General features: G+C 48.6%; 1 protein-coding gene across 1 annotated transcript; it reads right to left on the reverse strand.

The window, feature by feature from the left end:
* Positions 1 to 3,323: 3,323 nt before the first annotated feature.
* LOC123403158 (zinc finger protein ZAT1-like) lies at positions 3,324 to 4,630 on the reverse strand. Its single transcript, XM_045097119.1, has one exon. It carries the CDS (start codon positions 4,512 to 4,514, stop codon positions 3,573 to 3,575), a length of 942 nt encoding a protein of 313 aa, XP_044953054.1. The 5' UTR covers positions 4,515 to 4,630; the 3' UTR covers positions 3,324 to 3,572.
* Positions 4,631 to 12,222: the final 7,592 nt, after the last annotated feature.

Below are 12,222 nucleotides of genomic sequence, written 5' to 3' on the forward strand. Positions count from 1 at the left end.
TCGGCAGCCACTCCGACTCCGACGGCTCAAACGTCGACTACGACGAGGACCTGATCCTCCGCATCGCCTTGGAGCGGTCCAAGATGGAGACCGGTGGCAGCTCCGCATGTGGAGCTCAGCCACAACTCCCGGGCCGCTAGAGCTATGACGCCGGAGCTGAACCCTCCAGGCCCATGCGCAGCTCCGTCAGGACTGCGCAGTCTGCACCTGCCACGCACGTTGTCGTTCCCCATCGACTGATCCTCCACGCGCGCAGCGTTGGGTCCTAGTGCCCATGCCGTTGGCCCGCACGCGCACTCCGGAACCGAAGGCGCGTGCCGCCCGTCGTGAGAGGCAACGCGCAAGGGAAAGGGAAGCGGATCAGTTAGCACGCCACCACTGCGGGATGTTGGTGAAGCCCGAGGAGGACGAACTCCTTCTCGCATGGGTGTACCACGAGTCCCTCAGGACGGCGGAGACGAACGCTCGACGCCTCCAACAGAAGAAAGCCAAGGCGCTCCGGCTTGGTATTGAGCAGTCGGAGCGCGAGGCGAAGGAGCTAGTGAAGGAGAAGGCCCGACTCATGAAGATGAAGCGGGAGCAGGACAGGGTCGTCCGTCGGATCAATGGCCTCATCGTCCTCTCGGACTCCGACTCTGATGATGGTGACAAAGACACCTCGTCCCCCGACACTCCTCCAGTTGCGGACGACTACAACTACTCTAATGACCCAAAAGGCAAAGGGCCTGCGAGGAAGTGGCGATCTGCCCCCACTCCGCCCCCTACACAATCTTTATATAGTTTTTTGTAGTATTAATTTAAAAAGTATGTTCATGAACTGGAGATGATCTTTTGGCTGATGTTTGAAGTCCTTATGAAGCCGATTTTGTGTTTGTGTGACTTCTGTATTGTTATCCGGTGTTTGATCACTTACAGTACCTCAACATTGCATGTATAATACCCTCTCCGTTCCTAAATATAAGACCTTTTAGAGATTGCATTATGAACTACATACGGATGTACATAGACATATTTTAGAGTATAGATTCACTCATTTTACTTCGTATGTAGTCTCCTAATGGAATCTCTAAAATGTCTTATATTTTGGAACGGAAGGAGTATGTATATAGGGTGTCGAATATGAGAGACGCGGATGTAAAAAGAGAAATATGAAGCACGCTCATTCAGTTCTTGTAAACATGTCCGGGTGCGTCTGCGAGCATTTAAGGGGCCACATTTGCAAGTTTGGGCTATAGATGCTTTTACTGCTCGAGTTGATACTACTCCTACCTGATATACTCAGTACGTACTTTGATAGCCAGGACGGATGGCATGAGCATCCATCCAGTTGGCTGGCTATGCTACTCCCATAAGCTAACCAGCATGCACGCACTGGACCGATCAATCCATCCATCGGCCTCGGGTCCATGCGACTCGTGTGACCAACTTTACTGAACCAAGCTACAGAATCATGAGTCGTGCATGCGTGGAGCTTGCTCGGCACCTACATTTGTTTGGGCCACAGGAAAAAGAGCAAGCAGAGGTTTGGTACTAAGTTGGTTGCTGGCTAGCTAGGGATAGCTCGCTCGCTAGCTAGCTACTCAAGAGCAGTTCGCTTTCAGTGTCGCCATAGACTAGTCCGGGCGAAGAAGAATTTCCCAGCTTCCACTAGGAGGCAGCTGGGATGGGACAGCAAACTAGTACTGGTACATATATGGCGTGCACCGCGGTGTAGGCACATATGCATCTGCTTCCACTCGCAAGGAACCCTCACGCACGCTAAAAGAAAAAAGATTTCGCCTAAAGCGACACACCTTCACGCCAACAGAACGAGACTAGTACTACACCTTTCAGTAGCCAATGCACCATCGTACTACGTACTACGTATCCATTAATAAACATACTGGAAAATGCAGCGGTGACAGTAGCTGCACGCAGTAATTAGGCAGCAAACGGCCAGAGTAAGTAGTAGAGTACCTGGTGGAAGCTCATGATTTCGTGCGATTAATGTGGGATCGAATCAGGGTGTGCTGTATCAGTACGGGGATTAGGCAAGCTAGGCCACCAGGAGAAGCGACTAGGACAAGGTGATGATGGATGGCCTGAGCCTGACACGGACGTGATCCCAGCCCAGGCAGACAGACCGATCTGCAGGCGTCCAAACTCGATCCAACGGCCACAGCAGCGTCCACCACGTAACCCCACCGGCCCCTACCTGATGCGCTTTATCGCGGCCCCACACGCCCGTCCCTCGCACGGGGTACGACCTACGGTATCCAACTGCGCGACGAGGGCCCCACACGTCATCCTGACGCTCGTGTGCACCAGCCATTTCGTGGTGGAGATCCGCTTCGGGCTCCGCGCCCACCGGCTTCTCCCAGATACGGCAAGGCAGGGGAGGAGTCAAAATCGAAATGCTACGCGTACATTAAACCGCGCGATTAATTCCGTGTTAATTCCTTCCCCAACCCCCGGAATCAGCGGGGGGGCCTGAATGACCGGCCGAATTCGCACCACCACCACACACCAACTTCCAACTAGGGTGGGACGGGGCGACACGTGGACGCCACAGGTGGGGTCGAGATGCTAACCGCCTGCCTCCAAACGTGGAGCCCCAGTCCTACAAAAACGACTGCCGTTTCTTCCGTCCATAAACAAAGAATGGCTGGGCTGCTGCTTGGCTGTTATCATCCGTAGGCGATTTCAATGGCCATGACCTCTGCAATTCCGCAACCTAGTACTAGTATCATGTACTACTACTACTACGTAGAATACGTGCTGGATGTGGCTGGAGCCCACGCGCAGCGAGACATAGGGGGTTAATGAAATGAAATAGTGGCAGGGAACACAAGGGACGCGCAGGGTACGGGCAACTGCTGTTCATACCACATCAGCAGCAGCAGCAGCAGCAATGGAAGGAGGGAACGCAGCATGCAGTGTGTATGCGCTCTCTGCACCGGGCAGCGGCAGCATGAGCGAAAGAAAGAAAGAAAGGACCAGGGATGGACACAGAACAAAGCACAAGTACCACCCGAATCGACATTGTTTGCCATTGTGACTTTGGACAGTAGGCAAAAGCTTAGCTTGTCTACTCTACTCTACTCTACCCCACTGCCATCCTTTTGTGCTTTGGTCTCTAGCACTGGTTCTTCTCAACTGGAGTACTTGGTCAGTAATGTAATGTGTTTGCTCTGGGCTATGCAAACATGGGGAAGAGATGGTTCAGCTGAAAAAACGTTCCCTTTTAACACCAATTCTGATCTGATGCTACCTAGATTCAGATCGTCGGAATAATAACCAACCAGAGCTTATCTACACCGGTTCCATAGCTTTGAAACGAATGGTAAGAAAACGAACATCAACAGTTTATAATTCCATGAAAACAGATCAACGGAATCGAATGTACGATACGATCGAGCAAATTGACTGCCATCGACAACTACCAAAGACAAAGATGGTTCTTTCTTATCTCTGTTTCTCCTCCTCATTTTTTTACCTTTTGGTTTCTTGGATGGATGGATTTATGTCCCTAATGCTCACCTCGGATCACCTCCTGGATCGGAATTACCCGGAATGGCGGCAGTCTGCTTGCTTCAGGGAGCTGGATTGGAGGAGAAACGGGGATCCGACACGGCAGAGAGCTCCACATCCTCGCACGGCAGCGCGATGTTCAGATCGATCATGCCGAAGGCTTTGATCGGGTCCGGAGGTGCGGCTGCTGCATGGGCCTGTGCTGCAGCGGCGGCGGCGGAGCAAACATGGGACCTCTTGTGCCCACCGAGTGCTTGCCCGGAGGGGAACACGCGGTAGCAGTAGGGGCACTCCCGTGGCGACCCCTTCCCGTCCATGTCCTCGTCGCCATCGCGTTCCATCAATGGCAGCGGTGGCAGGGGCTGCGGAGTAGGAGGAGGAGGAGCGACGGGAGGCGCGCAGCAGCCGCCCCTGCCGCCGCGCACGTGGCTGGCGCGGTGGCCGCCGAGAGCCTGGTAGGAACGGAATACCTTCTTGCACGCGCCGCACTGGAACCGCGTACGCTTCTCCACCGGCGTCGGATCAGGAGCGGGTAGCGTGTAACCGCCGTCGCTCCCGTCGTCCGAGTAGTCGCCGTCGCCGCGCCCCACCGACGACGGCCAGGAGTCGCGGGAGAGCATCATGAGGGACAGCGCCACGTCCTCCTCCGGCGTGGCTGCGTCCGACACCGAGCTCAGAGGCTCGGTCTCGCCCCCTGCAGCGGTGGGGTGCGCGCGCTTGGCGCGGGGCGGGGTGGACTCGGCCTCGCTCTCGCGATCCGAGAAGGCAACATCGGTGACACGCAGGCTGCGCTTGGGATTCTCGCGGAGCGCGTAGATTGGAAGGGGCTTCTTGAAGCTGATGTCGTCGTCGGCGGCGGCGGTGAAGGAGGTGGACGCGGAGGACGCCGAGGAGATCTGCTGCTTCGCGGCCAGGTTGCGGACGGAGTGGGAGCGCATGTGGCCTGCGAGAGCGCGGGGGCTAGCGAAGCGGCGGAAGCAGAGCTTGCATGTGTTCTTTGCCATGGCGAGAGCTTGGGGAGCTCGGGGAAAGCGTGGCAGGAGCTAGAATGGCGAGGAGAGAGGACGGGAGCAAACGAGAGAGCTGCGGGGGAAGTTAGAATATAGCGGAACAGCCAAGCTTCTCCTTCCTATTTATTTTTCCATTCTTAACTTCCTTTTTCTACGTTTTCTTTTTAATTTCGCGTTGACACTTTCCATTGCTGGGCCTGGAGGCTTTTGCATGCTCCCTGGCCCTTGCGCAGCATATCAAATCACAGATGTGCTGCTTGATATTTTCCAGCCTTAACTCCTTGTGTGCAAATCGCTTTCTATTTTTGTGGGATGTATAGATGCCAGTTTTTCTGTTATTAATAAAAAAACATGTAACCCGTATGGTATTGAGTAAACACTACTCCCTCCGTTCCTAAATACATGTTTTTTTAGGATTTCACTACGGGACTACATAGGGAGTAAAATGAGTGAATGTATACTCTAAAATATGTTTATATACATCCGTATGTAGTCTTTTAGTGGAACCTTTAAAAGAAATTATATTTAGAAACGAAGGGACTATTATATAAGTATATCAAGCAAATATTTGCATGTCGATGAATATTCATGTGATAAAAAAAAGGGCTAACGTCATTGTTAAGGCAATGGAGAGTCGAATACAAGTGTGAGCTGGTTTACACGCAACGACAAACAACGACTATTGTCATGTGTGTCCCTTTACACCCCCTCGTCCTCCTACACACATGCTCATACATACACGCTACCATGCCAGTTGGTGCACACTGTCCATATTTCCTGACTTTCTCCTCCCTTTCTTCCGACTCATCATGTGATGACTTTTACAACTGAGTGTGGCTCTTTATGCAAACTATCCATGATCAGCGTGCCACAAGGTGAGCATGACACCCTTTCCTCACACTCTTTGCGGTGTTCTTGCGAGTGCAACGTGTCAGATCTTCGACTCTGTGGTGTGCATGTCACAAGGTGAGTGGGCCTCTGTTTCCTTAACCCTTCACGGTGTTGTTACCATATAGCTAGCATGATCCTCATTTTCCATGTTTTTTCATGACGTGTCAACCAAAAATTTAGTGTAAACCCTCACCCCTCCCACCAACTACATGTGCATGTGATAGGTCTTTCCAATTTGTCATGTTGTGTATTCTTTTAGTTTTGCTCATTTCATAAACCACCCCTCCCCACCTACCTACCATGGTGGCTTGGGGTTAGGTGTCGGCACACACTGGTGGAGCTGGAGACACATCTTTGGACGGTGGAGCTGGTTGAGGGGGGGGGTACTAAAACATGTTTTGGGTCTATGTCAATGGATATGCGAGGCTCTTGCTTTGGGGTGTGTACAAAACATTCATCGGTTGGGCATAGTGGCCCATGTTCGCCTTGCTGAAGCTTTGCAACTATTACCGACTTGGTACAAAAAATATTGTGCAAAACATTTGGCATGCTAGTTGTCTTCCCTTTTCTTTATTTGATACTTGTAGCGAACGAATGGTTTGTAATAGCAGAAATCAAAATGCTAGCCTTTGTGCTAATTTTTTATACATGTCTTGGAATTAGAACTTGCTGGAAGCTAAATACCCTTGTTGGAATAGATATGAAACTCCCACCACAAGTGAAACTTGTTTGAAACGAACACATAAATTTGTTTTGTGCTAAGGACATGCCACATATTAGAGTTGCAAGTCCGTAGGAGACCATTTTTGGAAATTTAGAATACAATAGATAGGTCCTTGCATATATCGATGACATCGCCCTTGAAAGGGTTGAATGGTCGACTAGAAGAGGGGGAATATAGGACACTACAAATTTAAGCTTAACTTCTGGATCTTATGGACAATGTGGATGAAGTAAGTTCCCTAGATATGCAATCTACAGTGAGAACAACCTATGTGGCAAGCAAGCTATCGCTACTACGGGAATGACTAGCATCGGTGGACGCAAAAAGCCCAGCAGTGGCGGCCCAGGCTCTCACGGGCGCCCGCAACTGACCTCCTTCAAAGTGCGTTATATCGACTAGAGGGGGGTGAATAGGAGATTTTTAGAATTTCATCACTGAGGAAATTCCTTTTGAGGAAATTCCTCACTGATGACTAACTTACATCGGAAACAGTAAAGGACCAGACGTGCAAACGTTCACAACAGCAGTATTACAGAGTGAAGAATGTGAAAACAGATTGCACAGTAAGCAGGCACGCAGAATACAGATGATGATTAACTATTGTGAAGAATTTGGGGTTGAGGAAATTCAGAGAAAAGTCTTCAGCAAATTCTTCAAACAGTCACAATGAAAGTCATCAACACATAATACAGAGAAAGTAAAGAGTTGAGGAATTAGAACCCGATTCTTAGTGAAGACTGTTGTTGATGACCCAGTTCCAACTGCTGTGACAGTTGTACATCTGGTTTGGAGCGGCTTGGTATTGAAACCAAAGGACACCCAGTCCCGGGACACACAGTCCCTACCGTATTCTCCTTGAGCTAAGGACACACAGTCCTCGCCCAACACTCGTGGTAAGTCTTCAGGGCAGACTTCCAAACCCTCACAAACTTGGTCACCCGGCGATCCACAATTGACTGCTGGATTGCTCTAGACCATGACGCCTAACCGTTTGGAGGATGCACAGTCCTCAAAGGTAAAAGGCTTCAGTCCCACACAGGAACAACTTCTTCAGTGATGCTCAATCACTAGGTTTGGTTTGTGGTTTCGGTGTATGGGGTATTTCCTCACTGATGAATTACTCTAGAAAGCTCTGAGGAATTTGGGTTGCTCTTTTGACAAGTGTCAGTTTCTAACAGAGCAGCCAACCAGCTAGTGGTTGTGGGGGGGGGGGGGGTGGCTATTTATAGCCTGGGAGCATCCCGACATGATTTGACACTAATGCCCTTAAATAATATGACCGTTGGAGTGGATAAGACCAATGACTTGGCGTGGTTATCGAAACGGTCGGAACCCTCAACTGTGAGAGTCCTCATGTCACTCATATTCTTCACTTGAGGCTTTTGGTAGGATTAGGCTTGGGTTGAGCATCATGAGGAAATTCATTCCATAGTGTTACTTTGACCCCCTTTAACAGTACGGTGTTCCTATTCATCAAATGCGAAGAAAGTAAAACAGAAAACGTAAATCTTCACGCTTCAATTTCTTCAGAACGATTTTCTTCAGGAACCACCGATCTTCTCAATATTAATATCTTCATGAGGAATATCAATTTCATCGCAGATTCCTCGCGATTCATTTCTTCAGCTTCAGACCAATTTCTTCAACTGAAGACATATATTTTTAGGGGTCGATATTCTTCAAATATCTCAAACTCCTCAATGACTTATAGATCCTGTGTACACTTACAAGCACATCATATACTTAACCTATAAGTCTTCAAACCACCAAAATCACTAAGGGGCACTAGATGCATTTACAATCTCCCCCTTTTTGGTGGTTGATGACAATTAGGTTAAGTCTTCAACAGGGATAAAAAATATGAAGTGTAAATACTCATTTTGAGGAATTTGAAGTCAAGATTCAGAGAGACACCCCCTGAAGATGTGCATATCTTGAGGATTTTGCTTTTTTACAGCAAATGCACATTGATGATTTATATCATGGAGATCTCCCCCTGAGTCTTGTAAATCATGCATACATATAACATATCATATGAAGAAAATGGAGATGCATGATGGCAAATGGTATCTGACGAATTCTAGCATGCGTGCATTAAAACACGAGGAATAAGCATGCAAAGAAAAGCGTTCAAAAGCGTGAGAGTACCATCGGGCTTAAGTTACAACTCATTACATAAAAACTTCAGAAGAGCCAAGAGTTTGTAACTTAATATAGTTTATAAGCCCCAAAAATTTCCCGCTTGAAGACTAACTCTCGAGTTTCTCCCCCTTTGTCATCAAGTGACAAAAAGGGACAAACTGAGGACTAACGCCCATGAAGACTTCATTTCTTGGCGGTCGAGGAAGAGCCGTGATGCTTCTTGGGAGTAGTCTTCTTCCTGGGGCCGGTTGCAGTGTCGAGTTGTTCCTCATCAGATTCAGCAGTGCGGAATGAAGAAAAGGAGTTGTCTTCAAGGTCTGGCACTGGAATGGGCCTGAACTTTCTCTTGGGAGGCCACGACCACTCAAAGTCCTGCTCAAAGTTCATTTCTTCAAGCTCAGTCTGGGTCTTCAGATGTGCAAGTGTAGCCCAGGTGCGATCGAAAACCTCATGCAGATAGTGATGATTAAGCTTCACAGAGTTCTGTGTCTCAGTGAGGGTTTTCACAATGGCACCAAACTGGCATTTGACCCATTTGTGGTTGCGATCCACCTTCTGGTGAAGACTGAGGAGGAGCTCTCTGGTATTCAGCACGCGAGGAGGAACTGGGCTTGCTGGACGAGTCTCAGTATCGTCCCATGAGGAATAAGCTTCTGGTTCTTTAAACTGGCCATCAAGGGGCGTGCTGCCTTCTTCAATCACAGATTTTCCTTTTCCCTCAATGGGCTCGAAAGTCTTCTTGTTGACCCGGATAGGAGGCATATAACCAACATGGTTTTGGAAATCAGCATGGAAGTTGATGCCTGTCCTTGTCCTGATGAATCTCATGATCCACGGGGCATATATCTTGTGATCATAGGGGCACATGGCATTGTCAGCCAAAGTCCTCAAGAAGAAATCATGAATATTGATAGGAATACCATGAATGATGTTGAACAGGATATTCTTCATGAGGCCTACAACATCTTCTTCATCGTCATGGCCTTTGATTGGCGCGAGCACACTGCGGAGAATTCTGTAGACAAACCGGGGTGTGTACTTGAGCTCATGGACAAGGAATGTGGTTCTTGAGGGTTTTCCTGCAGCCAAAGGCTTCATGAGGACTTCCATCATTCCATTTGGCAGCTCACGCTCACCATAAAGCTTCACTGCCCCATCTGAGGGGATTGGTACGGGCAGTTCTCTGAGGAGTTCAGAAGCCGGAGCTTTGTAGTGAGTATTTTGGGACATCCAGTCGAACATCCAAGTGTTGATGTCATCAGCATTGCCAGAGATGTGCAGAGTTGCATAGAATTGAAGAATAAGCTCACTGTTCCAGTCTGATATGTCGGAGCACATAGGAAGCAAACCTGCATCGTGGAGTACACTGAGGACTGGTTCCATGCAAGGGATTGCTTCAAGCTCAACATGAGGAATGTGCCTGTGCTGGAATATCTTGTTGCGGCCACAGAGCACTGAGGAATAGTAGTTCATCTGAGTCCTTGTCCAAAACTTCAGATGCCTCATTTGAGGCTTGTCATAAGGATTCTCTCCGATGAAATACATGCGTTCTTCAAAGAAATCTTCTTTCTGAAACTTTGGACCCTTGGAGAATGGCTGGCGCTGAACTGGCTTAAGATTCTGTTGAGGAATGAGAGGGGAGACAACCATGGCAGTCTCTGGGTTGAGCACAATGAATTCATTGTCTTGGGCGGGTGCATTTTCTTTAGCTTTTTCTTCAAGTTGAGGAATTTCATCAACTGGTACTTCTTGCTGGGGAGATGATGCTTGTTCTGGCTGAGCTTCAGGCTGAGGAATTTCTGCTTCTTTCTCAGCTTGAGGAGTTGGGTCAGCCTGTTCCTCATCTTGAGGAGTCTGCTCAGAATGTGCATTTTCCTCAACTTGTTTTTCTTTAGCTGGCTTTGTGGCAGAAGGAGTCTCATCAGCTGCTGCAGCTGATGCTTGAGTGGTCTCTGTCTGAGGAATGAGGGGTTGAGGACTGTCATCAATCTGGATTTCCTCATCAGTGTGTTCCTCAGAGGCGACATCCTTCATTTCCTCATCAGCCCTTGTAGCTGGGTCATTAATGACGACCATCTCATATGAGGGGGCGACATTTAGAGGTACTGGAACCAGAGGAGCAGTTTCTTCAGTTTCTTTGAGGCGCTTTGCCTCTGTCATTTCTACTGCTGAGGAGGCTTTTCTCTTCTTTGCTTCCTTTTCAGCAGCCCTTGTCTTCTTCGCGTCTGATGCAGACGGGAATATCTTCTTCACCTTTGAAGCTTTTGGTGAAGGTGTTCTTTCTACAGAATCTTCAGCTGGTAGTGAGGAACCAGCTGGAACAGAGTCATCAGCCTGCTTTGATGAAGCAGCTGGATCAGGAGCAGTCACATCAGTGGTTGCAATTTCATCAGTTGCAGTCTTCGTGATGATTTCTTCAATGGCCGGTTCATCAGCATGGCGCTCCTGGTGTTCTTCCTCAGATTGAGGAGTTTCCTCCTCATCAGGAGATGCATCTGCTGGCTGTTCAACCAGGGGCTGAGGAGTTGGTGCTGGTGGTGCGGTTCTCTTATTGTAGTCATCAACAACACTAGTGGCTAGCTTGATGAAATTGCGCTTGATGCTTTTGCGATCTGACAGCTTCTCATACTTGTCAGTCAATACTTGCAGCTCTGCCTGGGTTGACACCAGTGCATCAGGAGTCAGCTTGAGGAGATTCTGCCTGAGGAATTTCTCATTTTTGGCCTTTGCAACCTTTGCCTGCCGGGCCTGCTGTTCTTTCCACTTGGCTTCATTTATGAAGGTGGCCATCATGTGGCTGATGCCAGGAGGAAGTTTCAAATCATCAATGGGTGTGTTTGGGTCCTCATACCATATATTGATGTAGTCGAGGAGGACCTTGGGGTCCATGGCCAAAGGAATAGCACTGCCTGATGCTTGTGCTACCCTTTCTTGCTTGTTTCTGATGATGGCTTGCAGGGTTTCATCATCATACTCATCACTTCCCTCTGATGCAGACGGGACTGTGATGATTTTGCTCGGGCTGGGCAGAGGTGCACGTTCAGTAGTTGCCAAAGTCTTCACAAGTGGTGTTGAAGACTTTGTCTCCGAGCTAGTTGCAGCTGGGAGTGAGGAGCTGGAGCTGGCGGTCGTAGGCTTCACGACATGCTTCTGTACTGGTTTTTCTTGAGGCTTTGGAGCTGGAGCTGAGGATTTTGATACTGAGGAGATTGGTGCTGAGGGCTTTGGCGCTGATGGTTTTGGTGTTGAAGGTTTTGGTAATGAGGGTTTTGGTGCTGAGGGTTTTGTGACAGAAGTCTGAGCAGACTTTTCTTGAGGCTTTGGAGCCTTTGGCTTTGATGGCGCAGACTGCATTTGAGGAATCTCTGAGCCTGAGGTTTCCTCACTATAGCTTCTGCTTGCTTCTTGAGCTTGGCCAGATGCTTTTCTTTCTCATCTGGGTAGTCATCAATTGTCATAAGACTAGAGGGATGTGCTACTTGATGATCCTCAAGTGGGGCCCTTCTACCAGGAGGCTTCAAAGCGAATTTCTTCGCATATTTTGGAGTCACAAACCTGCACTCCTTCCATTCCTTCGCCCATCGGCGTTCAATCTTGTGCAGCCTTATCTTTCTCTTGGACATTGTCTCATGTTCATCAGGCATACAATAGTCCATGTATATATCCTCAGGAATATCAGCAGCTGTGTTCTGCTCCAGTTTCTTTCCTCCCTTCTGTTTTCTCTCTTCCTCCATTTTCTTCAGTTGAGGACTTTGCTGATGATTTTGAACTCTTGAGGATTCTGATGAGCCTTGAAGAGTTTCTTCCAGAAACGCTGCAAATGAGTTAATGTGATGAGAACCGAGAGATTCATTAGCTGACATGTGTGTACCTGTGAACAGAGTATAGTTGCGAGGAATTTGGAGAGGTCATATGCGTTCTCATATTTGAAGAAAATGGAAAAGT

The sequence above is a fragment of the Hordeum vulgare genome, chromosome 6H (assembly GCF_904849725.1).
Source record: "Hordeum vulgare subsp. vulgare chromosome 6H, MorexV3_pseudomolecules_assembly, whole genome shotgun sequence".
NCBI lineage: Eukaryota > Viridiplantae > Streptophyta > Magnoliopsida > Poales > Poaceae > Hordeum > Hordeum vulgare.

Excerpts from the sequence above, each read along its gene's own strand:
- LOC123403158 (XM_045097119.1), bottom strand. The coding sequence starts at position 4,514 with ATGGCAAAGAACACATGCAAGCTCTGCTTCCGCCGCTTCGCTAGCCCC.